At 36.8% G+C, this 21,041-nt stretch overlaps 4 protein-coding genes across 10 annotated transcripts; 2 read left to right on the top strand and 2 right to left on the bottom strand.

Moving 5' to 3' along the window:
* Positions 1-396: 396 nt before the first annotated feature.
* LOC136350884 (mediator of RNA polymerase II transcription subunit 29-like) lies at positions 397-1,337 on the top strand. The gene is made up of 4 exons (XM_066303022.1): positions 397-751; positions 808-869; positions 926-1,010; positions 1,079-1,337. Exons 1-4 carry the CDS (start codon positions 545-547, stop codon positions 1,289-1,291), a joined length of 567 nt encoding a protein of 188 aa, XP_066159119.1. The 5' UTR covers positions 397-544; the 3' UTR covers positions 1,292-1,337.
* A 1,172-nt stretch (positions 1,338-2,509) lies between these two features.
* Positions 2,510-4,807, bottom strand: BHD (Birt-Hogg-Dube). 2 transcript variants are annotated; one of them, XM_066303004.1, is made up of 5 exons: positions 4,275-4,807; positions 4,078-4,137; positions 3,687-4,019; positions 3,481-3,629; positions 2,510-3,423 (listed from the first exon to the last, which is right to left on the bottom strand). In XM_066303004.1, the coding sequence occupies exons 1-5, from the start codon at positions 4,536-4,538 to the stop codon at positions 3,156-3,158; spliced, it is 1,074 nt and encodes a 357-aa protein (XP_066159101.1). In that variant the 5' UTR covers positions 4,539-4,807; the 3' UTR covers positions 2,510-3,155. The 2 variants fall into 2 exon arrangements, with proteins under 2 accessions (XP_066159101.1, XP_066159100.1); XM_066303003.1 differs by having other exon boundaries at positions 4,078-4,218.
* Positions 4,808-4,907: 100 nt separating this feature from the next.
* Elys (AT hook containing transcription factor 1 homolog) lies at positions 4,908-16,796 on the bottom strand. 2 transcript variants are annotated; one of them, XM_066302947.1, is made up of 32 exons: positions 16,624-16,796; positions 15,878-16,170; positions 15,631-15,781; positions 15,431-15,574; positions 15,085-15,253; positions 14,804-15,023; positions 14,263-14,509; positions 13,953-14,105; positions 13,553-13,743; positions 13,104-13,481; positions 12,845-13,049; positions 12,503-12,684; positions 12,207-12,434; positions 12,034-12,142; positions 11,730-11,972; positions 11,329-11,675; positions 10,857-11,194; positions 10,345-10,739; positions 9,803-10,189; positions 9,300-9,722; positions 8,677-9,010; positions 8,089-8,456; positions 7,584-7,817; positions 7,197-7,520; positions 6,955-7,125; positions 6,660-6,834; positions 6,385-6,503; positions 6,158-6,328; positions 5,788-5,931; positions 5,552-5,725; positions 5,303-5,400; positions 4,908-5,080 (listed from the first exon to the last, which is right to left on the bottom strand). In XM_066302947.1, the coding sequence occupies exons 1-32, from the start codon at positions 16,724-16,726 to the stop codon at positions 5,030-5,032; spliced, it is 7,269 nt and encodes a 2,422-aa protein (XP_066159044.1). In that variant the 5' UTR covers positions 16,727-16,796; the 3' UTR covers positions 4,908-5,029. The 2 variants fall into 2 exon arrangements, with proteins under 2 accessions (XP_066159044.1, XP_066159043.1); XM_066302946.1 differs by having other exon boundaries at positions 9,782-10,189; positions 16,624-16,795.
* Positions 16,797-17,154: 358 nt separating this feature from the next.
* Dus3 (Dihydrouridine synthase 3) lies at positions 17,155-20,774 on the top strand. 5 transcript variants are annotated; one of them, XM_066302977.1, is made up of 10 exons: positions 17,160-17,351; positions 17,490-17,715; positions 17,845-17,901; positions 18,015-18,672; positions 18,726-18,963; positions 19,146-19,319; positions 19,468-19,598; positions 19,664-19,842; positions 20,047-20,472; positions 20,534-20,774. In XM_066302977.1, exons 3-10 carry the CDS (start codon positions 17,867-17,869, stop codon positions 20,580-20,582), a joined length of 1,890 nt encoding a protein of 629 aa, XP_066159074.1. In that variant the 5' UTR covers positions 17,160-17,351; positions 17,490-17,715; positions 17,845-17,866; the 3' UTR covers positions 20,583-20,774. The 5 variants fall into 5 exon arrangements, with proteins under 5 accessions (XP_066159076.1, XP_066159074.1, XP_066159073.1 ...); XM_066302979.1 differs by lacking the exon at positions 17,490-17,715 and having other exon boundaries at positions 17,155-17,351; positions 18,747-18,963; XM_066302976.1 differs by lacking the exon at positions 17,490-17,715.
* The last annotated feature ends 267 nt before the right edge of the window (positions 20,775-21,041 follow it).

Here is a 21,041-nt window from a genome sequence, read left to right on the forward strand (position 1 = left end):
AGGCTTAGTAATTAATTAGTAATATAATCAGTATGAAAAATAAATTGCTGGACAAAATCTACTGGTCATTCTAAACGACGTTGATCGTCCAGTTCTGTTTTTGACGGTGTTCACCCAACGAACAAGAATTTCTGGCGTTCTGCACGGAATACAAAACAGCTGATTCCACATTTTAATTTTGCAGTATTTATCAATATCGTGTTAATAATGTAAAAATAATACAACAAGAAACTGCAATAATTGTTTCGTTCAGATTTAATGAACAGTAGTCAAATATACTGAATAATAATTACTCCAACAAATGACCGCTTTAATGCAATGAGTATGACAAAGAGACCCTACTTCGTAGTTCTTTATCTCTCACTTTCCGTAAGACAGCAATCCAAACAATTGACAAATGATAGCATGACGTGTTAGACATTTCCGGTTTTTGTCTATTTGCCGCTGTATATTCTAAAAGTTGTTATTTTGACAACATCAATAACTGATGATAATTTTAATTCTTAGTTCTGTTTTTTCAATTTGCCCTTTTTAAAGTTTTAAAATGTATTCACTAGCGGATAAAAACATACCATTTAATATCAGTAAGCAGCAACAGCAAGAGATGCAGCAACAGCAGGTGGTGCAACAACAGCAGCTGCAGCAAGCCCAGCAAATGCAACAACAACAGAGTCAACAACAGTCCCCACAGGCCCTCGATAATATCTCTAAAATCAAATCCCTTATAGGACCTCTAAGGGACAGTTTGGCGGTATTTTTAACAAACTACTTTAGTCAATTAGCAATTACAATAAATGGTATTTTTAGTTGACCATTAAAACTGCCGCACAAACTTTGAGCCAGAACAGTCAGATCGATTCTGGGTCTCAGTAAGTTCTACGTCTTTGTTATGGAATCCAATAAGTACATGTAAATAATTTTGTAGGAAAGCTCCTGATATTCAGTTACCTCGTTTTGACAAAAATTTAGAAGAGTTCTATTCAATTTGTGACCAAATTGAGTTGCACCTGGTAATGTATAATTAAACGTTTCTTTGCATCTAATGAGACAATAATTAAATTGGTTTTTTGAAATACAGAAAACTTCAGTGAAATGCCTTTCCCAAGCCGAAAGCAGCAATCGTTACTTAAACGTACCAGTTATTCCAATGAGAAGCGAGCCAATGGGAATGAATGAAAATAGCTTAACCTATCCCCAGTTTTTAGCTACTGTAGGGGCTCAAGTGACTTATACTAAGGAAATACATGAAACTTTATTAGCTGCTGCCCAAAATATATCGCCCTCAGAATGACATTTTCAGTACCATCACCAATAAAATGAAATATATATTTAACAAGGCAAGTAAAACGATTTTAAAAATTATGCAAGGTGTCCTTGAAATGACTAGAATTCTTGTAAAAAAAATTTTTAAACCAAAAATAAGGCTTTTACGTCAACTTACATTTACATCCATTATTGTTTCATTTTGCTATTACAAGGCGTTAAAGTTCTCAAATTAATATCACTTTTTTCAAAATAAATTCTAAATGAGTTTGTCAATTTTTGCTAATTTTTAAATTAAGAGTTTATAGATAGATTGAGGTCTTTTGACGCGAGCGGAATTTTTTTAAAGCGTAGTAAAACTAAAAATGACCCGTGATTCGCAGATAAAAGTTTGTATTTTTGTTATCCCTGAATGAATAGCTTTAATTTTTCCCTTGCCACAATTTAACTATTTTGAAATTGTTATCTCTTGTAAAATTTTTACTAGACATACAGTTTTTGTGCAAAAAAATTATTTACGGTACCTTGCAATTCATCATTGTTACGAAAATACTGATAAAAAATTGTGCTTTCCAATTCCTACGCAACAATAAAATAAATATTCCGTGTATCGGACGTATCGATAGTGTTTGCTGTGGTGTGATCGGAGTTGAGTTTAATGTATATGAAATAATTTTTGGTCTTCAAACGGAACATTATTCTATCGCTGAGAAGGTTGACATGTTTCAAGTATATGGATTCTGTGAGGAAAATGGAGATATGAGCGTCAGAGTCTCATAACAAAAATCTAAATCACCGAGTTGCAAACGATCAAACTTTCGCGAGTATTGAAAGGTACCTTAGGGAAACTGGTAGTTTCAATCCAAATAATATTAATCAAAGATGCCAACCATAAAAATTCAGAAGAAAAAATATGGTGACATCCCAGTAGATTTGTAGAATATACCAAAGTACCAATTCCTAATCAACTTCCTAATAATTTCAGATATAAAAAAATAAATGGTAAAAAAGCCTTTAGGAGGTCCATTGAGAGGTAAAATTATGTTTATATATTTATTGGAAATATTAAAATAATTGCCTGTATCTTTCAGGAACGTTCTATTAAGAAAATTTCCCAGTTCTGGACAAGATCTCTCTGGAGGATTCTTATTGGATCACAATGACTATGTAACTCGAAAGCCTTATAAAGGATAAATAAAAGATGTTAAAAAAAGAGGTTGTCTTATTAAAATTAAAAAAAAAAACATAATAAATCAGTTGTTTTATTTACCGTGTTTGCCAACAATCCTATTAAACAATAGAAAAAAAAATTATAATTATATCTATTAATAATAGGATCTATCTTTAGTTTCTAAGAAGGGAGGTACCTATTTTGAAACACTAATGTGTGAGCCAGTTGTCATGAAAAATATCTGACTTTTATAGTCCCTATGCGCTTTATAACAACCTAAATCGTTTTATAAAGTGTCTTTTGGCGATAGAATTTCATTAGTTTCCCGCGAAAGTGACATTAATTCTAATGTTAGTCTAATACTAATTTTGGACAATTTGATGAAGGAAAAGATGTCACTGCAGGATTGTGACACGATGCTTATGGCTATTGTTCATAAGATAATTAAATTTATAAGCTCACATATATTATATTGTTATATTACCTATGATAATTTATATAGTAAAAATTTCTTAATTAGTGAAAACCGATAAAAGCCTTTCGAAAAAAACGATATTGATTTGAGAACTTTGGTTTCTTGTAGCGGCAAAACGAGGCAATGTTGGATATAGGTAAGTTAGCCTAGTACGCCTTATTTTTGGTTGACGAATTTTTGGTCAAACATTATACAGTTATTTCAGGCACTCTTTATATATGTACATATATGTTTTTATTTTTGATATTAATTCCTACATTGAATCACCCAATATGACAGCAGAGGCATGTCTTGCTTTTGAATGCCAAGGCTGGCCAAAAGTTCAATGTTTTGGCCATTTGGAGCCCAACTGACCACACAGGCTTTGTTAAACCATTGGATTACTAGACTCATTAGGTGTGGGTTTAAAACAGCATCTGAAGGATCATCATCTCCACATAAGGTACTTTCTATTAAAGTCAATAAAGTTGGTAATTTCTGAGGCAGCTTGCCATTCCAGATTATATCAAAAACACTGAAAATTTTTATAAACATATGACTGGATAATTAAGAAATGAAAAATAAAACAGACTTGTTATTTTTGATTAGGTGACACACCTCCCCAGATTGTGGTAAGTGAAACATCTTTGGCAGAAGCTGCCTAAAAAGTGGCTCAATCTCAACACAATCAGATTCAACTTTAATTCCTGTTAAGTAGCAGTAGCACACTGTACGGAACACCTTAATAACAAATCTTAAGAATTTACAAATTACCAATCTATTAATTTTTATACTTACAACTGGAGACATTTGTTTATAAAGCCCCTTTAACCTTGAACTGTTATTGATCTCTACAGGTATATCTGGGCCTTTTGAGGGCTTCTCTGCTATAGTTTCTGTGCTAAGAAGCCAGGTAAACCATAGATGAATATGAGCAAAAATTGCAGGTTCCCCAGTGAGTTGACCCAGGGACCTCCCAGTGCAAACAGGGGAAGCTTGAGCCTGTCTCACTGCTCTTTGAGATTTTTGCATTTGCTCTAAATTGTTAACATTTGCAGCCTTCTCCTGTAGCTCTGCAGATATTTGTTTTATGTGTTTTGTTACAAAGGACCAACTATTAAGCAAGTGAATCTGAATTAAACAAAAATCTGTTACACTCAAGCTTTTGTATGTCCAAACATCAGTCAACCTTATCTCTCATTAGCATGATGATGCAGTACTTCCTTTGAAATCCTCTTGCTAACGAATCCTGCAGAGTAAAAATGTGGCTTATCACATGCCCCCTTTCGTTATCACCAAAATATAATGTCCCACCATCTTTGCCAGTTTCCTTTAAAGGAAGATAACAACCATTTTCTTTTTCTTTGGTTCAGGATGAGGACATACCTCACAACTGAGGCTTCTAATCACTGCCTGTTTGAGTAGAAATGCAAGATCCTGCGGTAAAGGGGTACGTGTAGTCACAAAGCATCCCTTATCATCTTTGCTGACAATGGCCTGTTTCAGGTCTAGAGACTGGCATGCTTCGCAGACTGCAACTGTTAGGCAATGTGAAAACTGTTGGGGCTCTTGCTGGCACCTCTGGGTACATAGAATGACGCAGGGACCATGAGACTCACAAAAATGACCCACGGCTAGAATACCATCCATTGATGTTTGGAAGGAAGGTGAGGAATGGAAATGTTCTTAGGTATTATATAAGGGGGCTGTTGATTGGAAATTTATAAATTTTTATTGGATAAGTTGGGATGTTTAATTCGTTTGAAGGGGGTAATGCGTGGAAATCCAACGATGTTTAAACAAAAAAAAAACCTGTATATTAATAAATATCCAAAATATAACCTAGATGTGTCATAATTGTCACACTATCACTTTTTAAAGCGTTACTTAGATGAGCCCTGTTACAGTCACCGTGACGTCATCGTAAGTAGGCTTAAAGAATTTTAGTTTCTTTTTAACCACCAATACTTAAGAAAAATAACAGTTCTTTTTCTAATGAAAATCGTTAATCCAGCAAAAAAATCTTGATTAATTTTATTTAAACTCACAAAAAAAATTAACAAAAAAAGGTTTACAAATTATAAAGACACAAAAGGCACCTCAAAATACAAAAATATGCAAATTGGAATTTCTAAATCAGTTTATTTTCGACCACGCTTCTTGGTAGTGGCTTCAGGATTGCGCATATTTTTCTGTAACACAACAGTAAAACTTTATATAAATAATTAAACGAAACGTTGAAGAACCTGGAAAAAATTCAAATTTAGCTTCTCAATTTTATTTAAATAAATAATTTTTAAAATCATTTTTCCTTTAAAGTCGAATTATTGGGGAAACCGTTCTATGGCAAGCCAAGATTTTTAATGCAACAACAAATATCACTAAACATGTGTATTAAATTAAATTCCACCCACCTCAACTACGTTCTCTTCCTCGATTTCAGGCAGGTCTCTCTTAACGGACTGAAGCTTACGGGCTCTGACCGAACGGGACGGTGCACGAGATTTTTCAGCTAAAATAAAACATTACAGCTAAAATTACTTCGACAATAATTACATGCGATAAAAATATGTCGCATATTGGCTAAAAAAAATTCGCCTTTAAGATTCTACAAAAATTTTATTTCTCCAAAGCGTTTCCATACTAGACTGATAACGACTTACATGATTCTGATTTGGTAGAAGAAACTGATCCAGCTCGAGTCCTGCTTCGAAGGGTCATGGTACCTCCTGGTGCGCTTTCGTCTTCTGATTGGTTAGTATCTAAAGAATTGTTGGATTTCTCCGACGTTACTGATATCGTATCGACGGATCGTCTCCTTAATCTTGTTTTTATGCCTAAAGGATCAATATAATAGACCATGAACACTCTCGCTTGGAAATAGGTTGTTTAAAGATACCTGAAAGTGATAAGTTCCTTGTCGAGGATTTTGGGGTAGTCAGAACGGCATCAGAAGTTACAGATGCGGATCTTTCTTTTCGTGAATATGTATCTAAACTAGGAGAGGTGTCGTACACTTTTGCTTCTTCGGGATCAGGATTACCTAATCAATCGTAATACGTTGTAACTCAGGTGTATTATTAATTACTTGCGGGAAATTATGTCTACACTTTATTGCTCTATGTAATAGTATACACTGTATTGAGATAAATATTTAAAAAATGTAGGTCCAATAGAAAAATGAGTGTCTGGCTTTAAAACTTGTGGTTTTCATTTATTTAAATTTTTATTGTAGGGACAGCAATTTTTTTATATTTTATTTAACATACCTGTAAATTCAGATTTATCCAATAGGTGTAGAGGATCCAGATCATCGACTCGAATTTTGTTATCAATTTCAGAATTTACAGCTTCTAATACGTTAGCCTGGCTCCTGGTCAACACCCTCGTTGTATTATAGTCACCAAAATGACCGGAGGCTTTAGATTTTCCTTTAGCGACTGTGAAAACATAAGGTTTTTAGCAACTGTAAAAAATGTAGCAAGAAACCACTTACTTTTCCGTGGAGATTCTGTTGAAGCTGCAGAAGCTTCTTCAATGGAGTTTAACTTCAGCTTCGAGCCTGCCTTACGATGTGCCCAACCAAGTGTCAAGTCATCAAGATCGTTACTGCTCCTAGGAACAAACGTTACTAAAATAATTGGCACTACAATAATATTAAGCACTTGTGAAATCTCAAATGGTAAGTGCGGTCGACTGATACCTCACTGTAAAGATCGGAAGGGGAGACTTTTAATTGCTGCATGATATAATTAACTTCATAAAACTCACCTTGTACTTCTCTTCGTTGCACTAGATGACGGTTGATCCACACTGGAGCTGCGTCCCCGTTTCTTAGATTTGGCAACTCGTAGTTGAGGTTCGGCGGTTTTGGAACTGGCTGTTTTACTTTTCGTCGTTTTAGATGCTAATCTGGCATAAATTGCGAGAGACCCAACACCAACATCTAAATGTAAGTAGAAAAACATGTATAGCTTGGAGTCGCCGTAATATGTCGTTATTTAAAGGGTGTATCCGTTTACAGTTTTCAACAAAAAATCGTGAAATTTTCTATGCAGCAACTCACTTGGCTCGCTTCCAATCCCTGCCTCGTTTATATCTGTTTTTAAATTCGAAAGAGATTCTTTAGGCGTGCCACTTTCCTGGACGGATAGTGCTCTGCGAGTTCTCGTCATTCGTACGCCCTCAAGTCGCGTGATTTGCGACTCTTCAGCTAATTTTTCATTAATTCTTGAACCTAAAGTTGATCGGGAAGATGAGGCATATCACTATCTGCCAATAAAATTTATATCTTTATGACTAACTTACCATCTTTCTCTACTGGATCTGCGCCAATCTTTAAAATCGACAAACTTTCCCGAGTTTCGGTGGCAACGATTGTATCATCCACAGTTTCATCTGCAGTTGGTTTAGTCTCCGTAACATCCTCATGTTCTCCACAATTTTGTTCTTGGCTGGCGCCCACAATTGCAGTACCACTACCAACGATGTTGGACTGATCCTCCAAAATATCGCCGGTGATAGGTTTAAAATTGTCAGAAACTTTGCTACTCGTTGCTTTTCGACTATAGGTTCGTCGAGTTAATTCCGTAGCTAACTTAGGAGTGGATTGAACATTTGCGCTTTTAAGGCCTGTGAAAATATTAACATAGGTAATTCTTTTATGATTTAGAATCCCATATTTAAGTAACTTACCGGTTTTGCTAGGAATCTCCAAACTATCCACTTGACGTTCCTCAGAATCGTTAATTTGTGCATCGGTGTCACCTTTAGTCGCTTCTGTTCCTTTACTTAATTCCTCAGGCGATAAATCTCTACTAGACTTAATATCGTCCATTAGTCTACTACCTGCAACTTTTCGCGTATAGGTGCGTTGGGTCAATCCAGTGGTTAGTTTAGGGGTAGAATCAACATCAACTCCCCGTTTGTCTAAAAATGGTGGACATACAAAAAAATTTATTTGGTTCGTGAAGGTACCACTAAAGTTGTATCATTGAAATTTAGATATGCAGGTAGGTCTTCAATGATAGAGATAAACTTATGGTTCGTTCAAGCTGAGCTTGACAAATAACCGTTAATTAAATGGACATAATTGGGGTCCTGTATGACCCTTAAAATCAGAATACTTGGACGCTGACACACACAACTAATTTTAGACGTGCAACGTATGTAGATCAAATGTATTTAAAACCATACTTACAGTGGTAAGTTTTCTTCACAGTTCGTACCATCAAAGGCACGTTCGGAGATGAGGAATCTGCATTTTCTGTCTCGTCGGAGGCTGCTAAGTTACCTTGCGAATTTGAAGATGTCAACGAATCTTCACCTTCCTCGTTAATCTCTGTGGGTCTAGATTGACCTTTTAATGCGATCGTGCATTGTAAACTTATAGATCGTTTTTCCGTCGCAGGTGATAGTCTCTCCCTCAAACTGCTCTCTAGAGTCTTATGAGAAGCTTCATGAATTTCGTCAGTTTGATTTGACGCACCTTCAGATTGCGTTTCGTCCATGGTAAGGTCGTCGCTGATTTGGACATTTTCAACTTCAGCGGTTGTGAAATTTTGTGACCTAAAAATATTTAAAGGACAGGCGTTTAATTCCTTCGTAATTTAGTTAATAGGATAAAGGGCTCTTTAAGAAAATAACTTTTCGGTGAAAATTGACTCCACCCTCATACTAAGTATTTCAGCAGATTGTTACATTATACTAAATTTTAGCAATAAAATCGTGCACGCACCAAGCAACTCGGATTAAATGATCACAACGTAATTTTAAAGAAAACACTTACTGTAATCCTTGAGAGACTTCGGACTGCTTCGTAAGGTTATGACCTTCTGTTGTGACACCATCAGAGACTACTCTTGAAGAGTCAGTACCCGATACCTGCTCGTCATCAGCGCAAGCGATATTTTTTTCGACAGTAAACGCCAAAGCATTCGTTGCTTCATCATCTTCGTGATGTGGACGTTCTTGCTCCGTGACTTCAGTGGATTTTGATGGTTGGGGATCTTGTTCAGGTATATCCGTGGGTGAGTAATCGTAATGCTGACTGTGAGAACTATTCTCGCTTCCAATAACGCCAACATTTAAAACATCACTAACGTCGCTGTTATAATCAGAGCCTGAAATGCGTAAACAGAAATTGGTACGTTTGTTATAGCGAGGGTATACAGTTTTTAGAATTGATTATAAAACGGCAATCAAAATGCATTTGCTATATGTGACAAACATATCTCGTTCAGCGAAATGGTTCCTACAAGTTTTATATTTAAATTATTGCTCTAAATTTAATGTTTATTAAATCTCCAGCAACTCAGGTATTCAAAGAACTGCGAGGTAGCTAAGACTTTCGCCCCTTGTATTGATCTTCGACATCTTATAATCCACAATATTTTTACTTGAAGTACTTACCATTTTGCGACTCGTTGCTACTGTCCTCCAATATTAATGCATATGCGTTATCATCTTTATCTTGGACACTGTAGTTGAAAGAGTCACCAAAAGTATTTTCTTCATCACCGGTATTCAACTGTTGGCGTATCTGCTTAGCGTCCTCACTGCCACTGGACAAATCGTTGTAAATATTTATAGTTTCACCATCTGCCAAGCTTGAATCTGCCTCCAGCCGAGAGGGGCTTTCGTCATCCGAAGACTTTAGCGATGATTTTGGCGAAGGCAGGTTTTGCGAACTTTCGCATGGTGCATCCTCAATATTGTCCTCGTTGGTACCACTTGCGACATTTTCGCTAATAAAGGAAGCTTCAGTCTTTTCTACATGTTTTTCTTGCCGTCCGTGTTCGAATAGTTCTGGTATTTCAACGCGACTAGATTCCCCTGTGGGAGGTGACGAAATAAGTTCTCATAAATTCTGCATAAACCTAAATGCGGCTTACCTGCCGCATCACTCCTCACACTCTCAGACTCTCCAACTTCAGTTTTTTCAGACGTCACCTCTAAACAGCTATCGTCAAATTTCTTCCAAGTGAATGATGAAAAGGAAATATCACTTTTCATTTCAATGTCCGACTCCGTCGCAGTGCTGTCCGTGCACGAGAAGGCAGACTTGTCGGTAATATTTAAGTCTGCATTCGGATTTTCTCGAAGGTTTAAGAAAGTGTTGTGTTCCAGCACTGCTCTGGAAAGCGATTTACGGCCTCGCGTTTTCTGAACAGCTGCAGGAGACGGCGACAAAAGAGAATCGGAAGGTGATGTCTTGGAAGGGCCGTCAGTAGATGAGATCGTAAGCTTTTTGGCCAATTTGGAACTGGCGAGGACGGTTGTTGGATTTTTGGTAAGTGATCCTAGAAAACAACGTTTATGGCTTGCATCGTTTTATAGCAAATAAAGCACGAATGGTTTAACGGTTCGATTCGAACCACAAGGGTTTCATCGCCAGAGAGTTTCTGGGTGAGTTACAGAATCGAAAATATTAGCGGCAGCTGCCAAAAATACCTACTTTTATAACTTTTTCTGGATCTTGGACTTTGGAAGGTGGTGGGATTTGGAGAAGATTCTTCTGCATTGGTTTTCTGATCAATATCGTCCCTCTTATTTTCCACAATTACAGATGAATGCTCTGCCAAACTGTCTTCCTTTCCTTGCGTAACGTAATCCAATGTGCTTTTAATTACTGACATTGACTTGACCGTGGGCGATTTCTGGAATTCGTTGAGTTTCGACATATTACTAACATCTTCGAACTGAACTTCATCGTTGGAGCTATCGATGCTGGCTGTAAGCTGCTTACTGGTACGAGAACAGCTTGGAGATACGGTTACACTGCTACTGTGTTCAGTCGAACTGCTGGAATATCTCAGATCGTCAAATTTAACGTGCGATTTTAAGGGTGTCCTATAAAATAAAATTACATAAGTTCAGTGCGGTGTAGAGATCATCATCGTATAGAATTATTTATAACGAACCACGGGCTATTGGACAAAACCAGGATATTGTTATTAAAAAACTCACCGAACAGACTTCCTATGCATCAACCCCAGACGTGACTTCCTGATAGAATTTTCATATTCTGCCTGCATAGATGTGTTCACAGACGTGTTCTCATTGAAGATGCTGTCGTCCAGCACAGAGCGAGATTTCAAAATGCTCTGGGGAATCACCTCAGAAATTTTACCATCGTCCAGTGACTGACGCTTTCTTTTCACTATCGGAGTGCTAAAGTGGGGCTCTTTGGTATTTAATGGAATATTTCTTGGCTGAAGCGGGCTTGTTTTAGATGGACGACCAGAAAGCCTTAGCCTTTTGGCCGGTGAGGGGCAGTATTCAATTTCGGAGTTTTGCTCTATAATCTACATGAATAATTGTGTTGATTAACATATGTTTCCGTCGACTATATCGTAAAAAACGAAAATTTTTACTTCAAATTAAGTAATGACAGGTTTCTCATTTTGGATACACGGTACAGTGTTCATATTTACACTACCTCAGATTTTAACACCGACGTTTCCAGGACAGTCCTGCTCTTAAACGCAATTGGCGTCCTTAAAAATGGAGTATCTTCCGTGGTTAATTCGGACGTCTCCATAGTTTCATTGAAAGTCTGCTTCGCTTTACTCAACGCTGCAAAATACACGCTGGATTTGTATTTTACCCGATCTCTTGCACTATGCACGAATACGGAAAATGGGGTAGGCCTCGGTACTTCTTTCCACAAGCTAGCACGTTCTTTTTGCACGAGATCCATTAATCTCCGATTCACGTCTGGCATTAGACTTTTAAACATTTTTACGATATTGTCGGCAGTGGAACCTTCTCTTTGACCAAGCATCCCTAAAAAAGAAAAAAACTGCTGGTGACTACAGGAACAATTTACTATTTACTTACCTTGTGTGTCTGGTTCCCTCCTGCGAGCCACAGAATAACTGTCGAAGGCTTCTAAGAATCTTGATCGCAAAAAATAGTAAAACACTTGTAGATCCTCACACCTCGGAGTCTTCGTATTTTGCAAATATTTCAAGAATGCCCGTTCTTCGTCGGTACTTAACTTTCTGTATAACAATGAATGCAGCATCCCATTTTTGTTACATTCGTTGAAAATTTGCTCTAACAACGCATACTCATTAAGACCTGAAAGACCAAAATGGCTTTGCTTAAAACGGGCAATTATGATTCACAAGCCCAAATTCACCTTTATATTGCAACTGGAATTTAAAAGCTTCGTCCAGCATATTTCTTGAAATAAGTAAACTTATAACAGTAAGAAGATCCTTCTCATTCTGAATACAAGGTTTTCTTATCTACAAATATTATTCCACGAGGCATGAACGAAAATATCGCAAAATTAAATTAAAACGGTATTACCTGCCAATAGCGAAGCGCCAAAGTCGACTGATCCTGCATCAATAAAGACCTCATCATAACCGAGTGGTGCCATTGTTGGAGGTCTTCAAGTAATACACACGGATCTAAAATGGAGTCGAGCGCGGTTTCATAATGATCATGGTCCAGATGCCAAAATGACTGAATCAACTTTATGTTACTCAGAGGAACTGCGACGATTTGTGGGAATTTCAATAGAAGCTTGATAATCTGTCAAATAAAAAATAACAAATGTAATTACTATACGTAAGATAACGCGTGCCGCAGGCCTCACTCACTTTATTGTGTTCATCCACGCTGGCTGCTATGTCCAGCAATATGTAAGTGACCAAAGAATGCTTGGTAACCAAATCAGGGCCGTCGACAAGGTATGTCCTGAGCACAGACTGTAAGGATGGCGGGGGATATAAACCGCTTCCGCCGTCTTCTTGCCACTGCTGCCTGAGAGTTTCGGCCCCAGCTGGGTCAGAAAGTATTAGTTTTTATTTGGTATGGTATTTGGAAAAGCGATTGATTATAATATTTCCCTATAAGATAACCCCACCCTCTGTTAATTTCCGCTTTAGTTGGCTTCGACCGAGTTCTGTGAGAAATTCCTCTTCTAAAAAAGTAGATCTTACCCATATTGTTAATCATGTTGTCGATGAAGAGCAGGCAATCCTTTTCGACAAAAGTCCCGCCGCATGATAATTGCAATTGGACTCGTTTCTTGTTGTAATATTCGGTTAATTCTTGAACCAAATAAGGGGCGTTAAGAACGCTGTTCACTATACCGCGTGACTGGCGCTCAGGCAGCAAGCCCACGTTGGACATCCACAAGACTACCTACGAAGACACACAAACCTGCAACCAATTATCTACCAATATTTCAAAACTTACCTCGAAATAAACAACAATGTTCTCCAATAACTTTTGCTCATCTAGCAAACTATCTTGATCAGGAACAAACTGCATAAGTTTTTCAGATACAAACTTATAAAAGCTGCAAAGATTTCTAATCTGATCGTTTCCGCTAGATATTAAATTCAAGGTATTCTCATCTAATTGCATTCCCGAGTGGTCAAAGAGCGGCATACAATACTTATACAAAGCATTTTTTAACCCGACAGCTCTTTGGAATGCCCATTTTAATATATTGTAGATACTTAATCCTGAAGCCTTGAAGGAATCGTTGACAAGTTTAGATGCCGTTTGGCATAACCAGCCCAGTAGTTTTTGTTCCAAGACTACGTTCATTAAAATTTCACGTTCATAATCCTATGAGATATTTTAGGATTAAAAAGCATATGATAAAAAATATTTACGTATATACATATAATGGAACTTACCACGTCTAAACTGTTATTGGGCAGAACTTCACAAAACAACGGAACCAGACCTAAAGCTACGATTCGCTCTGAATAATTTTCGGGTTTGATTAGAGCTAAATGTCGACTGCTAACAATTTCATCTAAAAACATCCTCTGGATCCCTTTGTTGTGAATTTTCAATATCGCACCCGGTGTCAAGCTCCATAAATCTGAAATGAAGTTAATATTTAAATTATTATACAAATGAATTCAAAAACGAGTAGCATACTTTCATATTTATATAGGGTGTCCCGAATTGTATGTATGTATCTCTGCTAATAATTACAATGTTCTTATGTGAAATCACTTAGCTCAGAACCAATAATTCCTAAATTTTTTCGGTAAAAATCGACTGAAACATATGTATAATCTCACTTACCAAAACTCAAAGATGTAGGACAAAAATATTCTTCCAATCTTTGAATTCCCATAAACTGTCTGAGAGACTTTGTATCCATTTTTACATCAAATGATCTCCCACTGACGCTGCTCTTTGTCATGTAGTTGGAACAATGCAACCAATTCGGCACTCCTAAAAATGAATAAATAACATTAGGTAATTGTTTCACATTTCATCTATTAACAGTGACACTTTGTAATTGCGATACCCTGTATGATACTGGTATATCACAAAGTACAAATGACATGTCCTTTTCTTTATTTTTGAAAATGCCCATAAATGTCCTTACTTGGCATTTGTTCCTTATACCATTGATTTAGATCAAAAACTAAAACGCAAGTATTTATTTCTCTGCTTTCATCCCACACCAACCACGAGATCAAGCATAAGGCTAATGAGCTAAAATCCTTTGCAGATGTGCGCTTGGTAATTGATTGAAACCCCAAACAAATTCCTCCTTTTACCGGGGACTTGCAGGTGGTCAACTGAGTATCGCCCAATTCGATTTCAAGTCTTACAGAACAGTGTTGGAAATTCTGAAAAGAAACGAGAGTTGTACAATGTTGGTTCTGATCTAAGATTTATAGTAAATCGTTCGGTGATTTGAATACATTTTTTTTGTAGTTTTGCCAGGTATATCAAGTATTAATGAGGATAAAAAGATTAGGTTTTTGCGTAAGTTCCTTACTTTTTTGCAAATCAAACAAATGTTTACATAGATCAAGATTTTCATTATATAGGGTGATGCAAGGTGCAAACTTACTTTGCAGATAAAATGTTTGCAGCTGTACTAGCAGTATATTTTTCAAAATATGAAAATTCTTACTTACCTCATAGAGGTTGCCATATCCCTCAATCAGTTTTTTGTTGTCAAAATAAAAAGAATACATTACTGCAAAAGGTAACCTTGAACTGTAGAGTAAGTTATGGCTAAAAGAAACCCAAATGTAACAATAAGCCTTTGGGTCATCTGCAGGTTCCTGAATGCTGAAATGCGTTACAGGGATGTTGCCCTCACAAATTGGTGAAGTGTAACAAAGGTTGAGTTTTCTAAAACAACAATACTTGTATTAATACATTATTTCTTTTAGTATAACGTTCGGGCGAATACCTTAAATCCCACATTTGAAACGCCCCAAAATTGTACCCTATCAGTAATGAGGCAGTTTGTGGTGAATAGAAAAGAGCACTAACTTCAAGTTCAGAACGATCAACATGCACTCTGTCTTCGCCATCCTCGCCTTTCAACGTAAAATGCTCTGTCAAAGGGTTTTCCACCACTAAAAATGTTTTATACAATAATAGTTTTAGAATTCTCTGTGAGCCGATAGCTTAGATAGATTTAATATACATGGTGATTCCCCATTGACTCTAATTCCTTCTTTGTGTTGTAAATGTAGATTGGTAAGCCAATATGTATAAATAAGATATTATCTTCAATCATAAGTAAAACTTACCATTTAAGTGAATTGCAAGGTGTTCATCATTTGCCACTGCCCTCTCAATGTACTTTTTAATTTTGCCTAGTTTGTCTTTTTTTAAAAGGGTCATTTTACCTGAATTTACTTGGTCTCTGAAGGAGTTGTTTAAACATTCATTAGCTATAAAAGGGTGAAATATTACATTGTGTTTACTATGATTTCTAATGATTGCCTACCACGTTCGCAAACTTCTTTGTAAAGATCTAATAAGAAAACATTTCCTCCAAGAGTCCCTACTGCAGCAACACCATGAAAATATTTTAGAGGGCTGGAATCAGGAATTAAAGACATTTCACATCCTGAATCCAAAATGTGGAGTTTTGTAACCTACAAAAAGTCCAAGTTTATGTTTGACATTTATAATAAGAGAAAAGTAAGAAAATTGCAAAATTAAATTATTAAATTGCCCTCTCCTCTTTTTACCTGTTCCTCCATCTCGACACTTCTTAATATCTTTGAGCCAAAGCTGTCAAACACACATAGTGTGCTTCCACTTGAAGGATGGCACAAGGCAACCAATAAAAATGACAACTTGCCATGGCCCCTTTTTAGTTCCTCAACTGCTGTAATTCTGATGTTCTGATCTCGTAAAGCGCCACCAAATTTCCAAGAACCCACTTTTCTTCCAGTGCCAAGGTATCTTACCTCTAATTCGGATCCTTTTACTAGCCATATATGCTTTAAATCAGAAAAAATTCCTTGTTGAATTGATGAATCTAAAATAAAATTTTCAATAAGTTCATCTATAATATGGAGAATGTGGACTTGAATAAAAGGAATAAACAAACCTGACCTCAAGGAGACGATATGAATAAGGAAAGGACAACTTATGGAAATGTTCCCATCTCAAAAATATTTTAGTGGTTTTTAGCTAAAAACATTAACTGCACCCTCTGGCTACTAGCTCAGATATTTTTTTGGGGTTTTAAAGCTTGAAAGTTTATATTTTGCTTATTTGAGAAAACTAACTCGTACATACAAATGTATCATCAAACTGCCTGATATGAAGGCATATAAACGTATCTTAGTGTATGAGTTGGGGATCGTTGAGAACTTACAAACTGGAGTTTTCTACCCGTTAAAGCGAATTCATTTGAGTGAATATCTGTGGCTGATCATTAACCAGGCTCATAAGTTGGAGTGCGGCATCCAAAAATATAAAAATTTACCTTCCAATACATTATTGCTATTATCACTCTGGTCCGTAAATTCTTCTATGGATAAATGGGGCCCATCCTGTGGTATAGGTGTAGAACTTATCACATTGAACATTATTGGCAAACCGAATTAAAGTTTCTAAAACAGGCTCAGGATTACTGCATTGAGGTTGATTAAAATGTCATTAGTAATAGGAATGGGGAAAAACAACCGGTTATTTTGTTGCGGAAAATCGGTTAAAAAGCTGTTATTTTTTCATTGATTTTTATAACCATGTTTCGGTCACCATAAAGTCCAGAATATCATATTTATCTTTTAAACTTCTTTTCTCAAACATTTGAGGGGTCTTTTGAACAAGACACTACAGACAGCGAGAGTTTTTTCTAACCTCAGTTTTGTGCTTACATATCTCTTTTGCACGCATTTAACTATCCTTAGTACAGAAGCTTTTGAGGACCATTGATCTCAACCTGCATTTGTCGTAAAATTACAGTCACCATAAAGTCCACAATTTTACATTTATTTTTAAATCTCCGAGTGTAGTAGTGATTCCTAATTGCAGAATATTTCACGTGTCTGATCATATCCTCCGTTTTTCTCTTTTCGTGCGAAAGTTGCGATATCGATCAATTTAGGGTATCGATAGGGTAACGATAAATATCTAATTTATGTGAGGTTATGTTCGTTGCGTATTTAGGTCGTTTTGTGTAATTGTGTGGTTTTAATTGTAATTGCTTAGGTAGGTCTGATATTATATTTTTAATTCAATATTTATATTTATCTTTTTATCCCAATCCAGAACTATTTGGACTTGAGATTGCAAATATAATTGCAAGCGGAAAATCTGTATATTTTATGATGCCCCTGTGTATTGCAGGCTGCGTGCCTGTGTTCCATAGACCCTAATGCGTCTTTTACACATGGAGAGTTTACTAAGATGAAGCATTTGCCGCCAATGAACTTACCAAGTGTACATGACTGGGAAGGGCAATTGCCACTTGCCACTTGCAACCAGGTGGCAAGTCGAAGTTAACACACTGGTTAATTTACTTGGGACAAGTACTTTTCACCACTAAACTGTCCATACGTAAACGACTCTTAAGGTACAAGTATACAGTACCTTCAATGAGTATACACTGCAATCCCAAATAATTCTTTGAAACTATTTTAAGTGATTTTATGTATTCACATGATCCTGAGACAACAAGGAGAGTTATTTATTCCTTTTACAGATAAGTCAGGTTGCTGTATGAAATGGAAGAAGCAGGTGTTAGTGCTATAAAAGCTGAGTAAGTCAATATTTTGCAGTTGTATAAAATGGTTACTTATAATAACATAGATAACTATCATGCATACATCCTGCATCCACTACTTTGACCACTTTAACATTGACTCCTTTTAGATACATTCTACCAGAACAAGAACGTAAAATAAATCTTGATCATGTATCAGACAAAGATAGAGCCTTGTTAGAAGAAACACAGCAAAGTAATGGTGAGCAGATCCATGACCTAGATGACACAGAAGAAAAAGATGATGACAGTTCGCTAGCTACAGCAGATGGTGAGACTCGGCCAAAAAAACGCCGCTTTCAGCAGACAAAGAAATTTAAGGGTCAAAACAAAAAAAGGGGGCCTACATTTGCAATTGATAGAAAAGAACAACTCTGTGACTCTTTGGTACATTTGAGAGAGGGAGAAACAATAACAGAATGTCCGCGCAATGCCTGCCCTAATAGCCATAACATAGATGAATTTCTGAAAAACAAACCTGCTGATATAGGTCCAAACTGTTATCTTTTTGAAACATTTGGGAAGTGTTCGAGGGGCTTGGCATGTAGATTTGGAAAAAGTCATATTACAGCTGATGGCAGAGATGTTATTGATCAGAAAAAGTATGATATTTACAATAGTAAAGGACCTTATGTTAAAAATCAGTTGGATAAGGAGGTCCAGTGGGCATTGCGCAAGAGAACCTATAACTTTGATTTGGCTGAGAAACTCATTCACTGCTATGATCAAGGTGCTAGAACTATGAGACCTTCAATGACACCTGATGAGGTAAGAAATGGTATAATATACACCAAAGTTGTGAGTCAAACTGTATATTTTAGTTCTACACATTTTTGAAACAGCCCAGCAAGAAGACATTTGGAGCTGTGACTGATGAGGATATTATCAAGCTTAAGTCTCAAGAGAAAAAAACCATTCCATGGGCCGACAAATTGTACTTAAGTCCCTTGACCACTGTAGGAAATTTGCCATTTCGAAGAATATGTAAGGAATTTGGAGCTGAGATAACTTGCGGCGAGATGGCGATGTGCTCTAGCTTGTTACAAGGAATGCCTCAAGGTATATCACATATTTTTATTGTTATTTGCATGTTATAACAAGCTTATTCTCATTACCTACTTATACATAACATTGCCGGAGTTTGAGCATCCCAAAAAAGAAACAAAATGTATAAAGACTCAAAACATTCTTTTACTTCTCAATAATGTTTAAACGAATTTAAAACCAACAGTTTCTTTAAGAATGGGCCTTGATGAAAAGACATCACACCGAAGATATTTTCGGAGTACAGCTCTGCGCCAATAATCCGCATCTGTTGGCCAAATGCGGACAGTTGATTGAAAAAGAATGTGACGTTGATTTCATTGACCTAAATGCTGGATGTCCCATTGATTGGGTATTCAAACGGGGTGGAGGTAGGTATTTATTGGTTATGTAACAAGCATGTGATGTTCTACGGCTGAATGTGAGTCATTCGTTAATGCGGGCCATTAATGAATGATTTTCTTTTGAACCAAAAATATACCCTCATTAAGTACCATTGAAACAAGAACCCTGTTTTAGGAAGTGGACTTTTACTAAGACCGAAAATCTTGGAATCATGTGTTACAAATTTAAGTGACATTCTAAGCATTCCAATGACCATTAAAACCCGAACTGGCGCATATAAAGACGAAAATGTTGCCCATGAGTTGGTATACACAATAATCTCAACGAAAAACATTAAGATATTTCAGGATTTTCTAAAATCAATTTACAGGCGCTGTCCCTCAAGAATTGGGGTGTGTCCTTAATTACAGTTCACGGGCGGTCTAGAGAACAAAGATATACGAAATCTGCTGATTGGGCTTACATAAGACAAGTGGCCATTAACGCGGCTCCTGTACCGGTATTTGGGTGTGGAGATGTGTTGAGTTTTGACGATTATGCAAGGGTGAGGTGAGTTGAAAATCTTTACAGCGATCTGACTAGTTGGCTATTACCCTGTGCCAATCATCGTGTGTATGTATATCAAAAGTTCCATTTGGCGAGAAATCTCTATTCTCCTCCTATTCGACGGGACGTATAAATTGATATTTCGTTACAATGGAACAGTGCAAGACATATTATTCATTGTCAATTCTACTATGATTTCTGTTAAAGAAAAGAATCTCCCGAAGTCGCTGGAGTGATGATCGGTCGCGGGGCCTTGATCAAACCGTGGATCTTCACGGAGATTAAGCAGCAAAAGCTGTGGGACATCTCGAGCACGGAACGATTTGAAATTTTGAAGAAATATGTAAACTACGGTTTAGAACATTGGGGATCGGACAGTAGGGGGGTGGAAAACACACGACGTTTTATATTGGAATGGTTATCGTTTCTGTGTAGATATATTCCGGTTGGTTTATTGGAAAGGCCCCCCCAAAAAATGAACGAAAGGCCACCTTATTACAGGGGGAGGGACGATCTTGAAACTCTGTTTGCGTCACCATCTGCGGCAGACTGGATTAAAATAAGCGAAATGTTGTTGGGAAAAGTTCCCGAAGGGTTCAAGTTTATACCAAAACATAAGGCTAATTCGTATCAGTAAGTGCGTTTTTCAAGACTGCCAGAAGTATAATGGTACGACAGAACATATTTCTCATAGAGAAACCGGGCGGCTAAATGTCCCAGTATTGTGTTGCAAACACAACTAGTTATGGGCGGCAGAATGGTTAATGCAAGTTCCTGTGGGGCAGATGGCAGTTTCTCAGAGAAAAATATACACGGCAATACCGAGTATTGTTAGTTCCTTATTATTGTAGATACATACTCAAGTTGAATATCTAGTTTTTTTAAAACTATTATGCTTTCTGTCAGTATGAATTAAGTATAAAATGCATTTCTAAGTCTTGTTTTATTTTAATAGCAGTGGTTACAACATCCGGAAAAAAGTAGGCCTTCATTAACTCGCAAAAAAATGGTATATTTGATTGAATACTATATTACGACGGAAAAACCAGCCATGTACTGATTTGTAACGTAGTAGCTCCCCTACATATGAGTATTAATTGTAAGCCCCAATTACTACCTCTCGTCTTTTGCACTTCTTTGGTCTTGTAGATATTGCAATAGATCATTCAAACCACTAAATTCTGTTCTTCCTTGAGGTTCAT

The sequence above is a fragment of the Euwallacea fornicatus genome, chromosome 4, assembly GCF_040115645.1.
Source record: "Euwallacea fornicatus isolate EFF26 chromosome 4, ASM4011564v1, whole genome shotgun sequence".
NCBI lineage: Eukaryota > Metazoa > Arthropoda > Insecta > Coleoptera > Curculionidae > Euwallacea > Euwallacea fornicatus.

Coding starts and splice junctions, on each gene's coding strand:
- Elys (XM_066302946.1), bottom strand. CDS start 16,726: ATGTTCAATGTGATAAGTTCTACACCTATACCACAGGATGGGCCCCAT. Junction 10,740..10,856: donor ATGCATAGGAAGTCTGTTCG/GTGAGTTTTTTA, acceptor TTTATTTTATAG/GACACCCTTAAAATCGCACG. Junction 10,190..10,344: donor ATCCAGAAAAAGTTATAAAA/GTAGGTATTTTT, acceptor GTTGTTTTCTAG/GATCACTTACCAAAAATCCA.
- BHD (XM_066303003.1), bottom strand. CDS start 4,538: ATGGATGGTATTCTAGCCGTGGGTCATTTTTGTGAGTCTCATGGTCCC. Junction 3,630..3,686: donor ATAAACAAATGTCTCCAGTT/GTAAGTATAAAA, acceptor TTTGTTATTAAG/GTGTTCCGTACAGTGTGCTA. Junction 3,424..3,480: donor CACCTAATCAAAAATAACAA/GTCTGTTTTATT, acceptor AAAAATTTTCAG/TGTTTTTGATATAATCTGGA.
- Dus3 (XM_066302977.1), top strand. CDS start 17,867: ATGGAAGAAGCAGGTGTTAGTGCTATAAAAGCTGA. Junction 17,902..18,014: donor GTTAGTGCTATAAAAGCTGA/GTAAGTCAATAT, acceptor GACTCCTTTTAG/ATACATTCTACCAGAACAAG. Junction 18,964..19,145: donor GTTACAAGGAATGCCTCAAG/GTATATCACATA, acceptor AGTTTCTTTAAG/AATGGGCCTTGATGAAAAGA.
- LOC136350884 (XM_066303022.1), top strand. CDS start 545: ATGTATTCACTAGCGGATAAAAACATACCATTTAATATCAGTAAGCAG. Junction 752..807: donor CTCTAAGGGACAGTTTGGCG/GTATTTTTAACA, acceptor TGGTATTTTTAG/TTGACCATTAAAACTGCCGC. Junction 1,011..1,078: donor ACCAAATTGAGTTGCACCTG/GTAATGTATAAT, acceptor TTTGAAATACAG/AAAACTTCAGTGAAATGCCT.